Raw genomic sequence first — 26,265 nt, 5'->3', positions numbered from 1 at the left:
TTTGGAAAACTCAGAAGTGGCCACAGGACTGGAAAAGGTCAGTTTTCATTCCAATCCCAAAGAAAGGCAATGCCAAACAATGTTCAAACTACTGCACAATTGCAATCACTTCACATGCTAGTAAAGTAATGCTCAAAATTCTCCAAGCCAGGCTTCAACAATATGTGAACTGTAAACGGTCAGATGTTCAAGCTGGTTTTCGTAAAGTCAGAGGAACCAGAGATCACATTGCCAACATTCGCTGGATCATCAAAAAAGCAAGAAAGTTCCAAAAATAATCTGCTTTGTTGACTATGCCAAAGCCTTTGACTGTGTGGATCACAGCAATCTGGAAAATTCTTTAAGAGATGGGGAATACCACACCATCTGACCCGCCTCTTGAGAAATCTGTATGCAGGTCAGGAATGAACAGTTAGAACTGGACATGGAAAAACTGACTGGTTCCAAATAGGAAAAGGAGTATGTCAAGGCTGTATATTGTCACCCTGCTTATTTAACTCATATGCAGAGTGCATCATGAGAAACACTGGGCTGGATGAAGCACACGCTGGAATGAAGATTGCTGGGAGAAATATCAATAGCCTCAGCTATGCAGATGACACCACCCTTATGACAGAAAGTGAATTAGAACTAAAGAGCCTCTCGATGAAAATGAAAGAGGAGAGTGAAAAAGTTGGCTAAAGCTCAACATTCAGAAAATGAAGATCATGGCATCCATCCCATCACTTCATGGCAAATAGATGGAGAAACAGTGGAAACAGTGGCAGACTTTTTTTTTTGGACTTCAAAATCACTGCAGATGGTTATTGCAGCCATGAAATTAAAAGACGCTTACTCCTTGGAAGAAAAGTTATGACCAAACTAGATAGCATATTCAAAAGCAGAGACATTACTCTGCCTAAGTATTTTATTCTTTTCTTCTCAATGTTGACTGGAATTGTTTCCTTAATTTCTCTTTCTGTTTTCTCATTGTTAGTGTATAGGAATGCAAAGGATTTTTCTGTGTTAATTTTATATTCTGAAACATTACTATATTCATTGATTAGCTCTAGTAATTTTCTGGTGGTGTCTTTAGGGTTTTCTAGTACAGGATCAATCTACCTAAAGAAACAAAAGACCTATATATAGAAAACTGTATGAAAGAAGTCAAAGATGACCCAAATAGAAGGAGAAATATACCATGCTCATGGATTGGAAGAATCAATATAGTGAAAATGAGTATACTATCCAAAGCCATCTATAGATTCAGTGCAATCCCTATCAAGCTACCAATCGTATTTTTCAGAGAACTAGAACAAATAATTTCACAATTTGTATGGAAATAAAAAAGCCTCAAATAGCCAATGCAATCTTGAGAAAGAAGATTGGAACTGGAGGAATCAACCGGCCTGATTTCCGACTATACTACAAAGCTACAGTCATCAAGACAGTATGGTACTGGCACAATGAACCAAATATAGATCAATGGAACAAAATAGAAAGCCCAGAGATTAATCTACGCACCTATGGACACCTTCAGAGAAGGCAATGGCACCCCACTCCAGTACTCTTGCCTGGAAAGTCCCATGGATGGAGGAGCCTGGTAGCCTGCAGTCCATGGGGTCACGAAAAGTCACACACAACTGAGTGACCTCACTTTCAGTTTTCATTTTCATGCATTGGAGAAGGAAATGGCAACCCACTCCAGTGTTCTTGCCTGGAGAATCCCAGGGACAGGGGAGCCTGGTGGGTTGCCATCTATGGGGTCGCACAGAGTTGGACACAACTGAAGTGACTTAGCAGCAGCAGCAGTATGGACACCTTATCTTTGACAAAGGAGGCAAGAATATACAATGGAGAAAAGACAATCTCTTTAACAGTGGTGCTGGGAAAACTGGTCAACCACTTGTAAAAGAATGAAACTAGAACACTTTCTAACACTCTACACAAAAATAAACTCAAGATGGATTAAAGACCTAAATGTAAGACCAGAAACTATAAAACTCCTAGAGGAAAATATAGGCAAAACACTCTCTGAAATAAATCACAGCAGAGTCCTCTATGACCCACCTCTCAGAGTAATGGAAATAAAAGCAAAAATAAACCAATGGGACCTAATTAATCTTAAAATTTTGTTTTTGCATAACGAAGGAAACTATAAGCAAAGTGAAAAGACAGCCTTCAGAATGGGAGAAAATAACAGCAAACAAAGCAACTGACAAAGAATTAATCTCAGAAATATACTAGCAGCTCATGCAGCTCAATACCAGAAAAATAAACGACCAGTCAAAAAATGGACCAAAGAACTAAACAGACATTTCTCCAAAGAAGACATACAGATGGCTAACAAACACATGAAAAGATGCTCAACATCACTCATTATCAGAGAAATGCAAATCAAAACCACAATGAGGTACCATCTCACGCCAGTCAGAATGGCTGCTATCAAAAATTCTACAAACAATGCTGGAGAGGGTGTGGAGAAAAGGGAACCCTCTTACAGTGTTGGTGGGAATGCAAACTAGTACAGCCACTATGGAGAACAGTGTGGCGATTCCTTAAAAAGCTGCAAACAGAACTGCCATACAACCCAGTAATCCCACTTCTGGGCATACACACTGAGGAAACCAGAACTGAAAGAGACACGTGTACCCCAGTGTTCATCGCAGCACTGTCTACAATAGCTAGGACATGGGAGCAACCTAGATGTCCATTGGCAGATGAATGAATAAGAAAGCTGTGGTACATATACACAATGGAATATTACTCAGCTATTAGAAAGAATGCATTTGAATCAGTTCTAATGCGGTGGATGAAACTGGAGCCTATTATACAGAGTGAAGTAAGTCAGAAAGAAAAACACCAATACAGTATATTAATGCATATATGTGGAATTTAGAAAGATCATAATGATGACGCTATACGCGAGACAGCAAAAGAGACACAGATGTAAAGAACAGACATTTGGACTCTGTGGGAGAAGGCGAGGGTGGATGATTTGAGAGAATAGCATTGAAACTTGTATATTACCAAATGTGAAATCGATCACCAGTCCAGGTTTGATGCATGAGAACGGGGGCTCAGGGCCAGTGCACTGGGACAACCCTGAGGGATGGGATAGGGAGAGATGTGGGGGCGGGGGGTTCAGGATGGGAGACAGATGTACACCCTTGGCTGATTCATGTCAATATATGGCAAAAACCACCACAATAGTGTAAAGTAATTAGACTGCAATGAAAATAAAGAGATTAATTTTTAAAAATAACAGTTGTCAGGGGTCCCAGAAGTCAACAAAAGGAGAGAAGAATTACAACTGAAGACTTCTCAAATTTGGCAAAAGATTTAAGCCATCAGATTCAAGAAGCTAAGTAAACTCCAAACAAGAAATACTTGAGACAAGTGCTCGGGCCTGGTGCACTGGGAAGACCCAGAGGAATCGGGTGGAGATGGAGGTGGGAGGGGGGATCGGGATGGGGAATATGTGTAAATCTATGGCTGATTCATATCAATGTATGACAAAACCCACTGAAAAAAAAATAAATGAAAAAAAAAAAAAAAGAAATACTTGAAGCCAGAGATACCACAATCAGAGTTACCACAAACACTGACAGCTAAAGACAAAGAAAAAAATTACACAGAGAACAACCTCTTATTTCTGGGGGAACAGTGATTCTAATGACAGAAGATTTTTCATGACAAACCATGAAAGTCAGCTGATGGCACACCTTTTTGAAATAGTGAAAGAAAGGATTGACAAAATAGACAAAGGTAAAATTCAGGGTGAATTTCTGATATGACAGAATGCAAGATTGAAAGAACATTCTCAGATGAATAAAAAATTATAACTAGAAAGACCTCCTTTAAAAGCTGATAAATTTTGCAGATTTTAGATGAGTATGTTCAAATGTATTGTTTTAGAATTTACAAGTAGAAGGTTATTTCTTTTTTGTTGTTCTTGTTCTTTACTCTTTTTATCACTGTGGAAACTCTATGCATCCATCAGAACCCTGATTAATTTCCTCTTTTAGCCTTCTGGATCATCTCTCACTCTACACATGTACCTGGCAGACTTTAGTACTACTTTTCTTATAACTCTTTCTGTTCGCTCCCTCTCCTTCTGATCGCTTTGTGGACAAAGATCTTGCTCAATACTTATTTTTGTCCTCAGTGCCTAGTGTAATGATTGAGCATCCCAGGTGCTCAGGCTGTGTATTTCTGCACAAAAATGAATTCATGTTAGGAAAATGGTATCTTTCCTTGGTTTATAATAAAAGAAAGGCTGAGCTTATCTTGTTTTATTTCTTGGCTGCTAGTGTATTTCTTATTAGATACTGGCCAGAACATAAATCAGATACTTTATATTTCTATTTTGGCAAGACATGTTGTAGGGATAAGACTGGGATACATAATTCTTAAGGAATTATTATGAAAAGTGGTTATTCTTAAAATATTTCTCTTCTCAAAATGCTTTACTGTTTAAGCTTTATTTTAATTAGAATATTATTTGTATTAGAAAATATTTTAATGGTGCTGTTAAACACTGTATGAATATTAAAATATGATGAGCATTACTTTGTGAAACAAAAACCATTTTAACTTAGATAACTCTCTGAGGTCCTCCTTGTAGTTTTTAAGAGTTCTTCTTACTATAAGCATGTGAAAGTATAGCCTACGCTCACTGTATACTTAACACAACATTTTCAGTGAACCATAATACGTGTTAAGCATCTATTCTGTGCTGTAGTTTCTTTTAATATGTCACCTCCGTTAACCTTTTAAGAGTTTTCTGTCATAAGAGTTTGTTTACCTCATTTTACATGTAAGAAAGCTAAGTTTAATGGTTAATGGTTAGCATGTTTCAGATAGGCCATTGCATGTTTGAAATATTTTATCTAAATTAATTAGCATTCCTAAGAAAAATGATTGCTTTCCTAATTTTACTGTTGGGAAAACTGGGGTTTCGAAGACAGAACTTTCCCATATCACAGAGCTAAAATTTGAGGCTTGGATTCAAAAACCCTATAATATTTGACATAGAGCCTCAGTTCTTAAGATTTCATTTTTTGTGTTTTGCCTTTTTTATACTTAATGCGGAAAACAGGTCATGAAAAATTTATTATTTAATTCGAATCAAGATTTTAGAAAACATCAAATCATCCTTGAGAAAAGCTTTTACATATCATTTATTATCAACTGCCTCAGTGTATAGACCTAAAAAACTGCAATCTTAATGCATCTAGAGTTGGAATCACTTGTCCTTAAGTACACATGTTTTATTTGACAGATTATATCAAAGCAGTATTTTAAACAATAAGATTTAAGAGCATCAGATACTTGTAATTGTGTTATAATTAAAATTATATTGTTTAAATTTCTCCAGTTTATAGAATTATTTCTTTACTTGAATAAAAATACTGGCCATACTGAGTAGAAAGTGAGTTTTGAAAAGTAACAGAATGATTAAAATTTGGCAAGGTGAAAAAAGAATGTTGTGTCAAACTGTTTTGAAATTTGATTTGGTTTGTAGTTATGAATGCATGCTGTCAATGATTTTGCTAGTACACTAAAAAAGCAATTTATACAGCTTTTTAATAGCATGATATTTTTAGTTTTAATTGTCCCTGTTTAATGCCTTCAGGATATGATTACGTTATAACATTATAAAAATGCGTTAGCCAAAATTCCTGATTTATATGCAATCAGAGCACTTCTAAATTTTTCCAGCTGTATCCTTAAACTTACTTCACAAGAATCTATAACTGTGTTTCATCTTACCTATTTTTTAAAGTCATGATAGTTTTTTAATTTCCAAGACAGATGAAATCACTAACTTAGTTTTATTTGTTTATGAGCAAAGTTATGTATAAAGCCTAAGAACTCTGATTTATCTTTTTTAAAATTAACATAGCAATGAGAATACCAGTTTTCAGCCATGTTTGTGGTTGACTGCACAGTAAAGTTCTCATTACTGATTTACAAGAGTTAGATGTGTAATCTACCACATGTGGCTTTTTGAATGTGCCACTAGATTTATATTTTCAGAGTTTCACTGAAATCTAAATTAAGAATTTCAGATGGTATATATTATTAATGATATATTAATGATATATAAAACTATAATAATGTACATTGGAGTTTGGCTTCATTAAAACTCCCTAAAGGATTTAAGAGTTTAACTTCTAAAGTTGTTGGATAACTCCCTCTTAAATTTTCTGAAGAGAGATGCAAAATGGATGTGAAGTAGAATAAATCTAGAATACAATAGCAGGAGCACAAAACTAGCCTGCAGGCATAAATTTTCTTAATTGTTCTGCCTTCCATACAAAAGTAATCCTTTTCAATACCCTAATGTGGAGAGGAGGTGGGTCAGGTTAATGGTGTGGCTTAATAAACCTTAAGGAAGGGTTGCTGTTGTTGTTCAGAGGATAAGTCACGTCAGGATAAAAACAACAAAAGCACAAACAAAATCTATTTTGAATGTGTACTGTGAAGTTCTTTCCATCTCTCAGAAGGACAGAAGTATTTAGGAATTGACCACCTCTGCTCACCCTACATACCACTCTCTGTCTGGACTCCCTTTCTTTCACTTTTTCTAAACATTTACTTAAACCATCTTTCACCTTCTTATTTCTGCACCATATTAATATTTCATATAAAAGCTTGCCAGAGATTTCAAAGTGGTATATATACACTGTCTGGTGTACTAGTGCACTGCCTTAGATTATCTCCATTGCACCTTAAGGTAACAAAATAAAATTAGGGATTACTTACTATCTTATTTTTCCTTCAGAAGTCCATTAAAAATATAATACACACAAACTTTTTTAACATGCCTATTCCCATTTGTAGTTAATTTTGTCTCAGTACACAGAACAAGGTCAAAGTTATACTAAATTAAGCAAAGAAAATGTTACATCTAGCTTTCCACAATATATTAAGGTTGTATCTTTCACAAGTTCCTACTTGATTCCAGGTCCCTGAAAACTTAAACTTGTCAATTAATATTTTTTCTAGTTTAAATTACTACCTTGTTTTTGCTTTTGTTTGCTTTTAGCTCATATTCGTTTTGCCAGATAATCCCCCAAATTCTCATTTGATTCTTTCCAAGTAGCCTGAGTGATATGCTGTAGATCAGAAACCACCATTCTTTCTCTGCCCTTGGAGATCTTTAGGTCTTTGTTGTAGTGAAGAAGGTCTTAGTTTACATGGCAACACAAAACACCGCTGCACTTGGCTCCCAGGAATGTAGCTGGTGGATTCAACTCAAGAATATTCAACTCAGGGCTCTGTACCCTTCCTATTCAGATCTCTTCACCCGCTCCTCACCTTCCCACCCATCCCGCTCCCCACCCTTCCAGCTTCTGCTGGAGACACTGCTTAACTTCTAGTATGTCATCTCTGTGTGCGTGTGTGTGTGTGCGCATATGTGCTCAGTCATGTCCATCTATTTGCGACCCCATGGATTGTAGCCCGCCAGGCTCCTCTGTCCCTGGGATTTTCCAGGCAAGAATACTGGAGTGGGTTGTCGTTTCCTTCTCCAGGATATCTTCCCAACTCAAGGATCAAACCCTCGTCTCCTGCGTCACCTTCGTTGGCAAGCAGATTATTTACCACTAGCGCCACCTGGGAAGCTCCCTGCATTAAACCACCCACCCCTTGACAGTGAGAATCAGAGTAGGCTCAGAAGTGGTAAGTCTCTCTCTCTATCTGGTCACATCATATTTTCCTTAATTCTCTATTTGAGCCATGCTATATTGACCTGGGATTTCCGAATCCATATCATCCACAGTACCAATAGAGTACCTGTAATCCTAATCCCTTCCAACCTGCCATCAGAGCAGAGTCTTTAGATGACTAGGAAAACATCACCTGTGTAGAAATACAAAAGAGAATTGTGTGTTGGTGTACTTCAAAATTATTATCTCTGTACTGTACAAAACATAGTCTACACATTGGGAATAAACAAATTGATTTCTCAGTGCTTTCTTGCGCATGTGACACGTACTGAAGGAGAGATGGTCAATAGTCATGGTAAATAATTAGATTAATTGGTATATTAAAAGATAAAAAGGAAATGAGGCATTAAAAATGAAATAAAATGAAGCACAGAAAAAAAAAAGTAGATCTAGGGAAGAGATAGCCTGGGAACGCCAGGGTGGAAAGAAGAGTATTTATAATTTTAAATGTGGTGATTCAGGAATGCCTTACTGAAAAAGTGTTGTTACAGAAAGGAATTTGGGTTTGCTCACTTGTACACAGTAAAACCAATCTACTAACACCAGGTTGTAGTGAAGAAAGTGCAGACGTGGAGTAGGTGCCAGACAAGGAGTTGAGATCAGCTAATGTGCAAAAGCTTCAAACTCACTGATAAGTTGCAGGGAAGCATTTTTAAAGGAAAGATGAGGGAGAGGAGTTGCAGGAGATATAATCAGCTTGTGCACAATTCTCTGATTGATTGGTGGTGAGGTAATAGGGTGGTGTCAGAGGGCTTAACTTTATCAGTCCTCAGGCTCCACTTGGACTGGGGACTGCATGCTCATGGTCATCATATAGTTAACTTCTTCCCTTTGGTAGGGGCTGTAGTGTCTGGAAAACAACTCAGGAATGTGCATCACACACAGTTTCTGTATACATCAGGGAGGAACTAAAGATTCTATGACTGCCATATGGCTGACTTGTTGTTTAAATTGTTGTGGCTGTCCTGATCCAGCTGTTGCTTTTGTCACTATATGTATACAACTTTTCAATCATTAATTTCTAAATTCCTGATCATTACTCATTAATTCTTGAGCTCAGCTTTTGTAACTCAGGGGAGGCCTGGGAGATTACAGGTTTACTACAAGAGGCAGGTAGAGGACATGGCGGGAAGGGTCTCCCCCAGGAAGGCTCCACAGGATATTTTTAAAATATTTTTTAAAAATTGGTAGATGATCTAGAAAGAGATCTATGTAGAGAATTTTACAGACAGGTGAAAAGCCAGTGAAGAAACCTTGAGGTAAAAACATGCTTGTCTCATTTGAGAAATGACTCCTACCCCTCACCTCAAAAAAGCCAATAGAGTTTGAGTACAATGAAAACAGGAGGTTATTATAGAAATTTTTTGATTTTGTGTTTGTTCTTGTGACAACCTTGGTAAATTGTAAAGTTTATTACTGTTTTATATATTACCTTATTGTCTTTAGGAATTGTAGAGACATTTCCTTATTCATTTTTTGATGCTGGTGTATTTGTGTTTGTCTCTCTTTTATTCTTAATCAGTTTACTAGGAAAGTTTCCAGTTTTGCCAATTTTCTTTTACATTTGTTTTATTTTTCCATGATTTTCCTCCTTATTATTTCCTTCCTTCTGCTTTCTTAAGCTTTGATGCTCTCTTCTTTTCCCATCTCCTGGGAGGAATTTTAACAATTGATTTTTCAGTCTCTTGTTTTTTTTTCTAACATACACTATGAATTTTCCTAAGCATTGTCATTTCAGTTCACATATTTTTGATGTGATTTATTTTTATTTTAACTATGTTTAAAGTGCTTTCTAATTTCCATTATAAATTCTTTGACTTGTGGACTGTTTAGAAGTGTATCATCTTATGTCTAGACTGTTTGTGTTTTCTCTGGTTATCTTTTTAGTTCTTTATATTATTTACATCATGACCAGTGAACATACTTTGGATTATTTCCACATTTGAAGTGTACTGAGTGTTTTCCAATACTCAGTAAATGATCAGTTTTATAAATATACCATGTACACATAAAAAGAATGTGAATTTTGTTGTATGCAATGTTATTAGGTCAGTTAAGACAGACTTGCTGATTTCTTCTTTGGATTTGTTATGTCCTTAGTGAATTTTTTATAGTTGTTCCATCAGCTGTAAAGAGACACAGGACAGTTTCTCAGTTTAATTGTAGATTTGTCTATTTCTCTTCTTAATTCTAATCATTTTGCTTTATGTATTTTGAGCCTATAAGTTGTGATATCTTTGTTGTAGAAATCCTTTTATTAAAAAAACAATCCTCTGTCTCTCATATGCTTGTGACTTAAATTCACTTTGCTATAATTTGCACAATTGTAGTATTTATATGATCTCTCCTACTCTGTTTTGGTTAATTTTTACATATTATACCATTTTCTTTTCTTATACTTTTAACTTATCTACATCCTTATTTTTAAAGTATATCTCTAGGAAGTAGAGTACAGCTAGGATTTATTTTTATTATGCAGTTATATCATCTTAGTTTGAGTTTACTGTCTTTAGCCTTTTTTATTTAATTAAATTTTTGGTATGAAATGCTATCTGTTTTATTTTTCACTTTATTTCTTGTTTCTTTACCCTTTCTTTTTTGCCTTTTTATAGAAGTAAATCCAATATTTGTATTCCATTTTCTTTATAGTTGTGGGTTATATATTATTTTCCTGTTCTTTTTAAATTACTCTATGTGTTATGCATGTCTCCTTTTACTATTCTCCTGATATTGCTAGACTTTTGAACACTTAAACTCCATTCATTCCCCCCGCTATATTTAGTTATCTGTGTTTTAAAATTGGAGAACATTAAAATCAGTGTTTTGTATATTTGATATTTATTTACAGTTTATATGCTTATTCTTTATTTTCTCTGCATTTTCATGTTTCTGAGATTTTTTCCTTCTTTTTGAAGAAAATTCTTTAACATTTCTTTACACCAATAATTTTTGCTGATTAATTTTTTAATGTATTAAAGTATCATTGGCTTATAACATTATGTTTCATGCATACATTATATAGTATTTCAACCTCTGTGTACACTATATTTTGCTCATAACCAAAAGTTTAGTTTCATCTGTCACCATGCATTTGAACCCTTATTTTGCCCTCCCCATTGCCCCTTCCATTTTGGTAACCCACTACTCTGTTGTCTGTATCTTTTGGTTTTTATCTGGTTTTGTTTGTTCATTTATTTTGTTTTTGTTTGTTTATATACACAAATGAGTAAAGTCATATGGTATTTATCTTTCTTCATCTATTATACTTATTTCACTTGGCCTAATTCCTCAAGGTCCAAGCAAATTATCACAAATAACAAGATGCATCTTTTCTTTTTTTTTAATAATTGAGTAGTATTGTGTATATGTAACACATCTTTATCCATTCATCTATTGATGGGCACTTAGTTTATTTTCATATCTTGATTCTTGATTGAAAACTGTATGGATATTCCTCAAAAGATATAAGAATAGCATTACCAGTTGATCTAGCTGTTCCATTTCTGCAATTCATCTGAAGGATGAAAGCACTAATTCAGAAAGATAGATGCATTCTTATATTTATCACAGCATTATCTATTCCAATATTTTGATATAATGTACCATTAGAAGGGGTTTCTATCTCTAATTTACAAAAAAATGCATTTGGTTTGTGGTGGCCCAGTGAATGTGGATTTCAGGCTCCATATCTTTGTGTTAAAAATGTCTTTATTTCATCACCATTTATTCTCTAGTTTTCATATGAAAGTGACTTCTCTCCCACAGTGCACCCTTTCTTCACTTGGTTGGTGATTTTTATTTGTGATCTTATGTTAAGCTGACTTTCCTGTGGGAATTTTCTGTTTGCTGAGATGATATCATAGTGATATTTCATTTGTTTTTACTTAACTGACAAAGGAATTCTGTAGTCCTTGCATGATCCCCAAATTGTATGATCAATTTGTACATTACATTGATGGCTTAGTATTCTTTTGGCTTTATACTTATGCGTGATGATGGCTTGCATTTTGATTTGTTTATGGAGTCTTTTCTAGCATACCCAGAATTTATTTTGAGCCAGAGTTCCTTGTTGCTTCCCTACATAGGGATTTTTAAAGTTATATTCAAGTATGTTTCAAAGTCATTAACAGCATCAATTCCAGGCTTTCTGATTTGTATATGGATCTTAGTTTTTTACTCACTAATACCTGTCATGCAGATATTTTGGAACCACACCCATTATTTAATAAGACTTGTGTCTTATATGATACCCAGGTTCTGACAGCATTAACTCATGATCTTATCACTCAAACCTTGAATATTTTAAGCTTGTTCCTGTACCTGGAATTATTTTTACACCAACCTTAGCTATACATTAAAAAATTTGTATATTGCATATTATTTGGCATTTCTATGTGTTTTTCACAAAAGAGTCTCATTCTCCCATGATATAAGAACATACAAACAACATTTTAATGTCTAAACAATATTTTGCCTTACTTGACCACAGAGCCTGTTATACTTTTTTATTAAACTAATACTGTTTTTGATTATTATTAGAAGTCACTTTTTTCATAGTATTTGTAGAAACTATACTGTTAAGAATGTTATAGATTACTTAAACATTTAAGAGGATCTGGAAGCCTATTCTTAAATACCTTTGTAACTATAGTGATTTTAAACTCAACTTAAATACTTATAATTTTATATTCCTAGATCATCTTGTCTTTTAATGGAAAAGAGGCAGATAATTTGCAAAGTAGTAAGGCAAGTTATTGTTTTAAAATATGTCCAAAGCCCAATTTGAATGTTATTGTGTAAGTGGGTTTTACATTTTCTGGGCACCATTATTAAGTTATAAATTTTTTCTAATTTGTGGATGAAATACATTTGTTTCTTCTAAATTATATTTTTTTATTCAAAGCCCTCAATCAAATCATATTTTATATTAATCTTTCTATGCACTTCCTTTAAAGTACCCCTTACTAAGAATATAGCAGATACTGTGCTGATGCAGAGATGTACTACATGGCTTGCACATTTAAAGAACATAAGCTTCCCCTCTATCAGTAACATCAATTCCCATAAGAATTTGCTTACCCTTTTCCACAATCAATCCTTTCTTCAGAAATTCCATACCCAACTTTCACTTCTTTCCCTGACTCACCTTTTCCCACTCAGTGATACCACCAACCTGTTTCCCTCTCTGAAATTGTTTCCTGCTTTGATTTTCCCCAATCAGTGTCTTAAAAAATTATCCCATAATATCCTATGTATGTCTTTATGTCTCAGTGATAACATTTTTAAATGTGTGTTTTTGTAGCTTATACCCCTGAAGGCAGAGCTCAGTATGTACCTTTGGTCCTTGTCACATACTACATTACATTAGGATTCAAGAAACAGTAGGACACATGGATAAATAATTCACCTCATAGGGTGCAATCACAAGATAAATAACTTACTAGGATTGTACCAGGAAAGCTCGGATTCTGAACTGAGGTGGTTTACCTGCCGGTTAAAAGCAACAGTTCTGCAGCTGGAAGACTTACTTTTGGTAGGATACACCCATTTGATCAGATAAAAACTCAGGGCACTCAAAACCCAGAGGGATGGGATGAGGAGGGAGGCGGGAGGGGTTTTGGGATGGGGGGATGCATGTACACCCGTGGCTGATTCATGTCAATGTATGGCAAAAACCACCACAATATTGTAAAGTAATTAGTTTTCAATTAAAAATTAAAAAAACACTGATTTTCTAATTAGTCTGTTATTATAACATGCATCCTGTGAGGTTTTAAAGGTTTCTGATTATCTTGAAGAGGTGTATCATATCATGTCCAGTGTTTTGTTTTCAGATGTGCTATTCTCTTTATTCCTGGTGCATGATTTGAGTAATTTTTAGTTGAGAAATTAGAAATTGTTTTGGTTTCCTCTGTCTTTTCATAAATTTTTTATATTGAAAAAGTGCTTTTAAAAGGGCCTGTGTTATATCTATCTTTAAATAACAGCTGTGTTAAATCCTTTCCCCTCCTAACCTCTACCCCTTATTATAATAGGAAACATGTGGGTTCTTGAAAGGAACTGAAAAGCAAGGGCTTTTAAACAGAATAATGCAAGTCATTTAAATTAGTCATGGTTACAATTATTCTCCATAACTTTCAAGTCAAAGAAAATCTCCTTGGTGTGCCAAATGTAAGAACAATGAAATTCAAATTTATTAGAAACTTAGTTGAAGATTTTGACTTTACACTTGAGTAAAAGGAGAATAGATGGAGAGGATCTTTTTTGGTTGTTAAATTACATTCTGATGTAGAAGACATTGTATTAATTACTGTTCAGATTTCATAGACATGAGTATCATTTTCTGTCTTTAATTTTCTCACTGTAAAGCTATTTTAAACACATGAACTTGGAAAATGGGAAAAAAGGAAGAAAAATTACCTATAATCACTTTACATAATATAATTGCTATTAATGATTTAGCATATTTATGTGGTCTTTTTGTTCAATGAAAATGTGGTGATTTGGATTTTTTGGCTCTTAGTTGTAATCATTCCTCTATCAATATTTGAATTTTATTTCATAAAATATCTTAGAGTATAAAATGTCTTGTATATTGTAAAGATCATTTTTGTCACCATATGTTTTAATAGCCCATACAATAGTTACTGATTTCCCATACCTAGTGCAGAATTTAGTGTCCTCGGAGAGGTCACTGTTTATTCTTTCTCATCCTTGTACTGCAGGGCTGGTTCTGGGAAGATACCAAAGTTTTACACCTGTTGGATTCCCCCTGCTTCCCACTGCTGATTCTAAGTCAGAATCTCTCCTATCCTCATATAAAAACTCACCATTCGAAGCTGAAACTCTGATCTCTGCCATCATATCCTTCACTGTCACTGTGACTCATCTATCTCCTTGATCCCTGCCCACATTTCCTGTGGATATTGGCTATGTTTCCCACTTTCCTGAGTTAGTTGTGATCACGTGCAATTTCATGTTCATGGTATCAGTTCCCTGAGCACTACTTAAAGATTCTTTGACCTCAACCTCTACCTCTGCCTTTTTCTACCCTCATGGCAATACCTAAGTCGTGTCTAGGAATTTGAGCTCTGAAATCTAAAAATCCCTAAATCCATCTCGTATCACAGTCTCCAATACTTCTTTGGAAAGTGTTTCTTCTTCTACTTCATTGATGACTCCATTCTCCTGACCACTGTATTCATTCTTAATGATCTGGCTCCAACCCTTCCTCTTTAGTTATCAAGCATAGAGCCGCTGCAAGTTCTATCTTTTCTCTTACTCTAAGTTTTACTGTCATCTCTTACACCCTGGGATTCTTCCTTTATACCTGATCGACAAAACCTCAGCCCAGATTTCATCCAAACATTAACCTTCTCTGTGTCAGCAATTAGGTGGTATACCATTCAACTGGGCATGTTAGTACCACCCCAGGCTCTTGTTCTCCATCCACAGCAGAACTATATACTTTCTGATCCATTTACATTAAGTATTTCCTGACTTCTTCATCGGCTGTCTTTCCTGTTTGTCTCAGTTGCTATTCCAAGCTCCTGTTTCTTTTCCAAAAAGTACTTCCAACTCCCATTCACCTTTGACCCATGCCTCAGATAACATTGCCTCTCGTTTTCACTTAGACATACAAAAATGTTAGAAATTAAGCTCCTTTACTTAATAAGCTATATCTATCAAAATTCTGTAGCAATCATCTTCCATTGTGAAACTGGAAACATTCCTCCTAAAGTCAGCAGAGAAAATGAAGAGCTCAATACCACAGATATTTCAACAGTACATTGAAAATCCTGGCCAATGTAGTAATATTACAGAAAAATATGGGAAAGTATATAAGAAAAAGAATAATGGAGAAAATACAGGAATTTAAAAACAAGTGACAATACCATTTTCATTTGGGAACAATATATTTGAATGGGTATGGGTAAAGAAATATAAAACTTATTAAGATGATTAAATTTGATATGTACTGGTCCATATAGCAAAGGAATATATGACATGACAACACACATTGGCTGAATTTTAATCTACATATGGTGATGAAATATGTAGTTGTGAAAAACATGATGAAATATATGGCCATCCTAAAGGAACTTTTGTACCAAACAGTGGTCATCAGCATGCTAATTATAGTTGAGCTTGATTTAGAATTTGTGCAGAACATTTAATCTCAAATTATGTGTTTTTAAAAGTCTTAAAATGCTCAAGAGAATTTTGATATCCTTTTAAGAGGGAATGCTTTACTTTCCTCTCGCACCTCTCCCTCCCTTCTTTACACCCCTCTTCTTCCCTTCAGGTAGGACACAAGTTCAGTTACTCCTAAATCTTGATTTTCCATCTTTTGTTGTTTTAATAAGACCATGCCTTATCACTCTCAGGGCTTCCCTGGTGACGCAGACAGTAGAGAATCTGCCTGCAATGCAGGAGACCCAGGTTCGATCTCTGGGTTGGGAAGATCTATTGGAGAAGGCAATGGCCACCCACCTTAGTATTCTTGCCTAGAGAATCCCATGGACAGAGGAGCCTGGCAGGCTACAGTCCATGGGCTTGCAAAGAGTTGGACACGACTCAGTGACTAACTTTCACTTTAGCATTAATATTCACACTATGTTTAAGAATTTTTAAAAGTTTTTATTTCACTTATTGTTGAGTGGAACTAGTTAAAAGAATGTTTCTCACCTCTTCCTTCTCTTCTTCCTTCTGCTCATTATTGCCTTCATCTTTCCTTCTGCTTTATCTTGATTTAATCATAGAGTAATTTCAATTGCCTTAATAAGCCAAATTAAGTAGGACTTATCATCTACCGATCCATTCATATGTCCATCCACCTGTCTATTGGTAGAGAAGCTATTCTTCTCTTTGTGGATTTGGAATGTCTGTAAGATCTATTTTAATTTCTAAATACAGTGAGAAAATAACATCTTTATACTTAATCTCTTGACCATTTCTTTCTCTAGTTCTGTTTTTTAAATAACATGTATATACTGCATTTTGCCTAACAAATATATCTTCATTTTTCTGAAAACCAGTGGATACCAAGCGTTGACATTAGCTTGAAGGTCTGAAAGAGTAGTTAAGGATATACTTTGAACTAATCTCCAGTTTCAACCCTCCAGCAATGCCTCTCCTCAAACCTTGTGTGTTTCAGTCTTGAGCCTCTCTAGGGTTCTACTGTGCTCATAAACTCCTCCTTTCCTATCATTTGGGCTTTGGCTCCACTAAATCAGTCCATCTTTCTTCTTGAATCTTCTCTCCCCAAAACATGGTCAAGATGATTTGTCGTTTTATTTAAATTTAATTATTCCTTTAATTATTCTTCAGGTTTCTGAAGAGAGAGAAAAGTCACCGCATTCAGCTAAACATCTTCCACTAGTGTGCTCTCAATTGTAATCAAAAGCAAAATAAAATTAGCTGGTGGATGGATTCATCCTTGACAGTCATGTGATCTTTGACAAATCATTTTACCTGTCCATTAATTTTTTTCACAAAATGAGGTTACATGTATTTTAAAAGGAGATGAAAATTAGAGAACATGCAAACAATTCAAAAAATATATTTTTTATAACAGATATCTTACTTGAGAAAACATGAAATATACTCTTGGATGATTATAGTTCCTTGTATTAAATAATATTTATTGAAGTATATGTCTTAATTAGTAAAATAGTATATAAATCTTTGATAAATCAGTGTAAGTGATTTCATATACTGTCATCTTTACTAATAATTTAAACCAAAAGGTCAAATGTTTTGCTGAAATTTTTGTCTTAAATAATATTTCAGTATCATGTACTCTGGGTCAGATCATCTTTATTAGCTAAGGAATTATCAAAGGAAAGACTTTCAGTTTTCCAAGTACCGTGGATGCTTTTTAAGTTACATTAGTTAAAATGATATTTCACAAAATAAAATTTCAAAATTTTACTAACTCAGAATATAAATGTGAGTTCAAGAATCTTCTAAATGTAATTTATTTTAGGGTATTTCTTTGAAATGAGATTTCAAGATTTGAGAAATGCTTAAATAATCATTGCTTTTTATTTACATTTTCGAAGTTGTGACTATGTTACATGATGATGAAAAGTGATATTTGTAAAATGTATTTTTATGGTATTCCTTGGAGAATTATATAATTAATTGATAAAATGATTCAATCTAAAATATGAGGTTTAAAAGACTATTAACGGTTTATTGAGTGACATATATGTATATGACATATATATATTTCTCCTGAAATTATTTATAGGAGCTGGATATCACAGTTTAATAGATATATTTGAGGGTGAAAACTGTCATTTTTATTTTCTTCTATTAATACCAAACATAAATATTTGCACTTTAATTCTGACATTTGATGATTAATGTTTGTGTCTTCTAGGTATAGCTTACTTGAGTGGAATGTGTAGTGAAAAGAGAAAATGTATTATTGCTGAAGACAATGGCTTAAACCTTGCATTTACAATTGCTCATGAAATGGGCCACAAGTAAGTAAAAATCCTGGCTATGCTAATATATTAACATATAACCTTGTAATTTGAGTTATCGAATTGCCTGCATATCTTTCCATTTTTTTTTGTTTTGAGCCTAAGATTTTTAAAATTAGGGAAATGAAGGAGAGAAGATCATTTACATTTGAAGAGTATTTTCTGATTATTTTAACCATTCCTGATATTTTGAATAAAATCTTATTACATTATTAAAATCCTCATCAGAACAGTCATTACATGGCATATGATTCATTTCAATACACATTTTCAAATGATATAAACCTTGCAGTAATCATGACACTAAAAAAGTATGCATTATTCAAGCATCCAAGGAAAACACTACATACAAATAAAAATGCTTTCAACTTCTGATAGTTCCTGTTTGTTATTACCCAGCAGAGAGCTTTTAGGAGTAATGCATTTGAAAGAGAATTAAACTGGACACACAATTCATGTGTAATGAACATTAAGTACATCTCAGACATAATTCTAAGCATTGTACATAGATTAGCTCACTTAAAACTCATACAAAGCAAGGGTTTCATTTTACAGATAATAAAAATAGCAATAATAAGTGTGATAGCAACACTTACATAGTCTTGCTATGTGCCAGACACATTTGTACATGCTTTATATATCCCCACAACTTCCCTGTGAAATAGACTGTTAGAGTACCCATCTTATAGAGAAGAAACCTGAAGTATAGAGGGGTTATTTACCCTCCCAGAATTATGAAAATACTATCTTGGAGGAAAGATTTGAACTCATATCATCTAACTCGGGTCATACTATTCTGAATTTGTTCATTAAGTTGTCTACTGTCTTTAGATCTTGAATTCCTTATCAATAAAATGGGGATAATACCTGTATTATGAAGTCTGAGATTCAAATGACGTAAGAAATAGACCATATTTATGGAAATCGGGCTTCCCTGCTGGCTCAGATGGTAAAGAATCTGGGTTGGGAAGATCCCCTGGAGAAGTGAATGGTAATCCACTCCAGTATTCTTGCCTAGAGAATTCCATGGACAGAAGAGCCTGGCAGGCCACAATCTATGGGGTCGCAAAGAGTCAGACACAACTGAACAACTAACACTTTCAGACTTTCACTACTTTACAGTAAATACACTATAGTAGAATGGTGTAGGTTAGGGAATCAGACCTGATTTTGACTGTAGGCTTCTCTACGTGCTAGCAGTATCGGCAGCACAAATGAAAAGTATTTTAATTGAACTCAGATTTACCAAAGCCCTATTCAGGGAGGTGATCTTTATGGAGGCCTCTTTGGTCAAAGACATATTTGGTTTGGCTGCAGTGTTTCAAAAATTGAATCAGTTGCCAACATTAAAAAGTATAAATTTGACATAAAAATTCAAATTTCCAGACCTGGCAGCATTAGACGCACAGTCCCATATGGCAGCCATTCCTTGGAGCTGAGTAGCGTCTGTACCCTTTAGGCTGGGCCCATCCTCCCCAGCTCATCACAGGCGGCAGCACTTTGCTACCATTCATCCAGCTGACTTTGTTTTCATCATAGAGCTGGACTCTGTAGACAGTTGAGTAAACTTGAGTTGGCAGTGGAATTTGATTGGTAAAGGAAAACTTTGATGAAAACTTACAGAAGACTTAATGGTTTTTATTTTAAAAAGACCCTTTTTTAGTCAAGTAAACTGGAATATGTAAAAATGATCAGGTCATAATTATATAGTCCTATAAATGATCAAATATTTCATGTACCCATAACCTAGTGCAAGAAATAGGTCATTATCAGCAGTGGTTGGTTTTTTGATGTCATTGTTTTTAAATGTGTAGAAACACTTTCATTTTCTCTTATGCAGTCTTTCAGTTGTCATTTGAGTGCTCTCGGATATATGAGGGGTTTGTTACTTGAAAAAGAAGAAAAGATAAATATACTTGGAAATCATCATCCTTTAGGGAAAGTGTACAATACAGTGACTTCATTCAGTATTTGATACCAGGAATTATAGAATTTAGATTCTTAATTCCAGTACTGATTTTATAATTTAAAGATGTTTCAGTTTAATCATAATAGGAAAAAAACCACACGTATCATTTGAATGAAAAATGCTGGGAAATAGTGTTTAGAGGCAAGAAAAAGTTATTAAAAAATTTTTAAGTTAGGGAAAATTAATTATAAATATAATTCCTATAAACTAAATGCAAATTTCTGAATACTTAAAATTTTCACTTCAGCAATGCATTAACAATTTGGTAGCTGATTACCTTTTAATGAAACAGACATTAATGATTTTGTCAAGTACCATGAATACTAGAGGGTTCACTTTAAAAAGAAATTTTACATTATAAAAGTGTACATATAAAATTAATCTCTTTTGATGTGTGCTATATTCTAAAATGTAGGAGAAACAGTAATTAAATGAACAAACCACAGTGCAAGTTGCTTTATTAACATGCAAAAGGTTGGTCAAGAACATATAACTACTTAAAAAACTATATGATATGATTTAAGGAAATGCCACTTCAGCTTTATGTAGTAGAAACATTGGTTTATGAGCAGAAACTGAGGTTGGAATGGCTAAAATGGTAGTAAAATATTATTTTATTTGACTTTTATAGAGCTGCACCCAAAATCAATAGAGATGTGCCAAAGGTATGTGTAATACTTGATGGATTAATACCAGGACATGTGATATATGTTGAACTACTTAGTTACTAAAAATTCTCCTTACCAGTAAGCAGTGTTTGTCTCAAAAGTATAGGCTAAAAATTTTCCTGATGCTTGAGAGTGGGAGACAATAGCAGTGAGAATAATGATGTCTTTATAAAGAACAAAAGAACAAGCAGCAGAAAGTTCATCTGTATAAATTACATCATCATCCACTGTAAAATAGAAAACACAATGAAACAAACATGTAGGAAGAAGAAATAAAAAACAATGTTCATGTACATATAGCCTCTTAGATAGGGGAAGTTTTCATAGATGTTCCATAATTATATGGATCTTACATGTGCACGTGTACACACACACAAATACACACACAAACACACCAACAGAACTCTCTTACTTAGAGGCATAATTAAGATTAAGCTGCTTAAGTGAAGCTGTTAGTTCTTATTTACTTATTTTTTTTAGTTATAACTTCTTCTAATATACTTCCTATAGGCAGAAATGGATCATTTAATTTTTCAACCCATAATTTAAGAATGGCAGAATGATTCCATTTTAACTTTTTAATTCAAAAATACATTCACATATGAAATGTCTCTAAATTGATTTAAAATGGATGTATTTATGTTTGTTGCCTTGAATTTGAGTTCTAGAAATTCCCAGAGCAATTCCACATATAGCTGGAAAAGTCAATATGGGCCACCAAGTAATAAAACTGACTCTTGCTGGTAGGGTGAGAATTTTAGTAATTGAAGTGAACAAAAAAAAAAAAAGGAAAGAAAATCCTTTTACGATTGCCAAAGAATCTTAATGTCTGCAAAAATCTATTAAATTTTTCCTTTGGGAAGTTACCAATTATAATTTTATGTGTAATGTAAGTAATACTTGTCATAATTATAGGTAATGATATAAAAAGTGTAAGTTCAAAGAAAGAGGAAATAACTGATTTATACCAATATTTTATGATTACTTTTCCAAAATTATTTTCCTTTCTAAATGATAGATCAAGGGAGTGTTTATTTTTCTTATAACCAAAAATTTCAACATTAGAATGTTTGATTATTATTTAATGTTTTTATAATTATGAGATATGGATAAGACTTTCATTAATTTACTCTGATGAAGGCTTACATTTTATTTTTATAAATAAAAATACCTTAGGAAATTATTCATAATTTTGACAGGGTTTGTTGAATATATGCCTATACACATGTTCACTATATTTTGTCTTAAATCATCTCTATGAACAAAACTTCTTAAAGCAATAGATTATACTTTGATTTCAAGCTGTAAATTATTATGCATATGTTAACTGGTTATATTTCTGTGTGAGGCGAAAGTCCCTGAGACTCTCTGGTTCAGTGATTTGCTAAAAGGACTCATAAAATCCAGCCCAGCTGCTTTACTTATAGTGATAGTTTATTACAGTGAAAGGATGTAGATTAAAATCAGCCATGGAAAAAGGCACATAGGGCAGGGCCCAGGAGATACCTGGCATGGCACATGCTTCTTGTCCTTTTCCAGTGGAGTTGTGTAGAAAATGCTAATTCTCTCACGAATAATGTCTGAGAACACATACATTGTACTGCCAACTGGAGAAGCTAACCTGAGCTTTGGTATCCAGGGTTTTTGGTGGAATTTAGTCATGTAGGCAAGGCTGATTACCCATTCCCTACAGAGGTCAAGCTGTTCTAAGTCCCCCACCACAAATCATGCTGTTAGTATTAACTACTGAGCATATCTCAGGGCCCCTGTAAATGAAGATACTTTTTTATTAGGCAGGATATTTCAAGGGCTTAGAGTTTCCTCCAAAGAGTAAGACAAGTCCTAGACCTTTTTAGAATGTGCATGTTGCAACCCAGACTTGTGGTGTTAACTCTAAACTGCACAATTACACAATATTTTTAAGTTTTAAAATATCATATTTACATTAGATTGACAAAGGCTATCTAATAAAAATTAAAAAGTCTTTTATTATCAGATGTTGTATCAGTTTATCCATATCTAATACAATCTCACAGAAGTCTGGAACTAACTATTGTTGTTATCATCTTTTTATAGATGAGGAAACAAGCTAATAGACAATAATTTTTCAGAGTTTTTTTGATGTTAAGAGCATTCTTTTTTGATCAGTTATATTGTTAAGAGCTTCCTAGTTCTCTTAATTTTATCATGTCTTTTACAGTTTTTGACCTGCAGACTCTTTTTTAATAGTCAAATCTCATATTTTTTTCCTATAGTTTTTTTTTGCAATTGGAAGTGCTTCCTCATGCTGCAATTAGGAAAACATTTTTGTCTAGTTCTTTTCTATTTTCTTCCCTTCACCCTTGATCTCACTCTTCTTTATTGCCATATAATTTAGAAAGTCATCTAGAATCTACATTAGTGTATGTAATACAATTTTCTACATTAAAGTTTATTTTCTCATTAACTGCTCAGCGTGCTGTGCTGTGTTTAGTCACTTGGTCATGTCTGACTCTTTGCGACCCCACGGACTGCAGCCCACCAGGCTCCTCTGTCCATGAGGATTCTCCAGGCAGGAATACTGGAGTGGATTGCCATGCCCTCCTCCAGGGGATCTCCCCAACCCAGGGATTGAAACCAGGTCTCCCGTGTTGCGGGCAGATACTTTACCGTCTGAGCCACCAGGGAAGCCCAAGAAAACTGGAGTGGATAGTCTATTCCTTTTCCAGAGGATCTTCCCAAACTGCTCAGTAACTGAGCTTATATTGAAAATGTGGCCTCTGATGAGCTGTGCCAGAATATAGCACATTTCTGGCTTTGTTGAAAAAGCCTTGAATTTTTTTTTAAAAAGTTGATTGAACTAAATTGTATGCTACAGTGATGTAGCTGATTTACATTGTAGTACACCTTCTGGCAGCCAGTGCCCAGACCACACTTTGAGAAGCCTAGTAACCTAACAGCTACATACTCTGTCATTCTTGCATTGGAGTCATATATGGTTGCCAGAGAGAGGGATATTTTTATTTTTAGCCTGAAAGGTGGTTTTTATTTGAATTATCTCTCTCCTCATGTATTTTGGCTTCACTTGTGGCTAGTTGGTAAAGAATCCGCTTGCAATGCAGGAGACCTGGGCTCGATCCCTGGGTTGGGAAGATCCCCTGGAGAAGGGAACAGCTACCCACTCCAGTACTCTTGCCTGGAAAATCCCAAGGACAGAGGAGCATGGTAGGCTATAGTCCATGGGGTTGCAAAGAGTCAGACATGACTGAGCAACTTCACTTTCACTTTACATAATATGATTGTATATAAATTATATAATTTTCATAATTTAGTGGTGTTTTAAATTTGTTATGTAAATGATATCTCAAAAATATGAATATATACCATATATGTACCATGTATGCATATCACGTACTTTTTTCTTTAGGGCCACAAATAATTTAGCCCTCTCTGTGAATTCCAACTAAAAGTAAAATAACCCCTTTTATATCAGGTAAGCTTTTACTGAAACTTAGCCCCAGGTCTTATATTTTATTATAAAATATATAAACTATCAGGGAAATAATAATATGAACTATAATTAATAGTAACATAACCCTGTGGGTATTTTTCTGACCTTGCTGTATCTGGAGATTTACTGAACAGGAAAACTTTACACTGACTTAGCACATTGAGACCAAAGACTTCTGCCCTCCTCTCCAAAAGAAGGAAGGCAGTAATATTATCCTTATTTTAGGAATGATGACTGCCAAAACTCATACAGCTCATAAGTGCCTGAGTAGATGTCCAAATCCAGAGCCTGTGTTGTTAACTACTATGCTATGCCAGAGATGCTGAAGGGCGCTTCTAACTTACTCAGCTCATTTCTGGACGGCCTCTTTATTATCGATCCCCAACCTTGTGTCTTCAGCCATACCTCACACTATGCTCCCTCTCATTCTCAGCACTGCAGCCACAATAGAGTTTCTCCAGTGTTTCTAATGGACCATGGTTCTTTTCACAGCATGACATTGGTACATGTCACACCCTCTGCCTTACAAGGATAGGAACAGCTTTGATAATTATCTCCTACTGATCATAATTCACACATCTTATCAGTAAGCCATTTTCCTTTAGGATATGTTCTGTAAGTCATCTCTTTAAAAATGTACATTCACTCATCTTTTTATCGGTTTTAAGCTCCAGGAGGTAATGAACCATGCCTATTTTTTATTATCATGAGATTCCTAATCCATTTGATAGTTCTCAATACATATTAGGCAATCAGTAAATATATGTTAAATAAGTGAGTAGTATAGTAATTATAACAAGTAATAATTGTATTTGTCTTAGTAAAATTTTTGCATAGAATGTTAATAAAAAATTATTATAGAAAAGGTGTATGCACACTCATTCTTTAGAGCATTTTCAGCTATTGTATGGAACTTTTAATAAGTTCTTAGTTAAAGTTTTATTAAAATAATATCATGTAGTTTCAAATATACCCAAGGTTACATGGAGCGGGACTTTATTCCAGCATGTACATGCAGAAATGATTCCCCACACACTAGAAGTGCTCCCTCCTGAAGTCTTCCTATCACAATGAGCAGAAGCTCCATCCTTCTAGACACTCAGCCAGACACCATGAAAGTCCTTGAGCCCTCTGTTTCTCTCCCTTCACATTCTCTTCATCAGCTGTTGACTCTACCTTTATAACATATCCAGAATCTGATTGCTTCTCACTAATCTCCTACTACCACTCTGGGCCAAGTCATCATCTATTTTCTGGGTTATTACAGTGGCTTCCTAAATGATCTTTATTTTTCAGCCCTTGCCTCCCATGGCCTGTTTTCAATTCAGAGCCAGGGAGATTCTTTTGAAACAAAACAAATTACCTGCCCTCATTGCTCAAAATCTTCCATAACTTCCTATCTCACTGGTAAAATCCCCAGTCCTTAAAATAGCCCACAAGGCTCAAGGAGAATAGCCTCCTCCCCTTCAAGCCTTCCATTGCCGTCCTTACTAACAGGGTTTGAGATGCATCAGCCTCTTATCTGTAACTCAAACACATGAAGCACAGATCCTCTGCCCTTGGCTTTTCTTTCTGCCTGCAATATCCTTCTTCAGAACAGTCACATGACTGTCTCCATTATTTTTTTTTAGTTCTCTGCTCAAGTGTCGTAAGGCGAGACCTTTCTGAATACATTTCTTAAAAGCATAATAACCACACCCCCCACTTATCTTCCTCTACCTACTTTAATTTGCTTCATAAAATGTTTCCAGTTCTAGACATGCATCTATTTATCTGTATGTATATGTTGAATTCTTGACTCCTTAGTTCAGTATTATATTTCCAACCTCTAGAACAGTAGTACTTGCTTACTTGGCACATAGTATGTACTTAAAAATGTACTTACTCAATAAAGATACATTTATGAAACTTAATAAATTTATTAAATGTA

At 34.6% G+C, this 26,265-nt stretch overlaps 1 protein-coding gene across 1 annotated transcript in view; it reads left to right on the top strand.

Moving 5' to 3' along the window:
* The window catches only part of ADAMTS19 (ADAM metallopeptidase with thrombospondin type 1 motif 19), a 261,863-nt gene that overhangs the window by 110,739 nt on the left and 124,859 nt on the right, over positions 1–26,265 (top strand). The window contains exon 9 of the mRNA XM_043912190.1: positions 18,103–18,208. Within this exon, the coding sequence (XP_043768125.1) occupies positions 18,103–18,208 (106 nt within the window). The remainder of the gene's footprint in view (positions 1–18,102; positions 18,209–26,265) is intronic.

This window comes from Cervus elaphus, chromosome 9 (genome assembly GCF_910594005.1).
Source record: "Cervus elaphus chromosome 9, mCerEla1.1, whole genome shotgun sequence".
NCBI classification, from domain to species: domain Eukaryota; kingdom Metazoa; phylum Chordata; class Mammalia; order Artiodactyla; family Cervidae; genus Cervus; species Cervus elaphus.
This window is presented reverse-complemented; position numbering and strand designations above follow the sequence as displayed.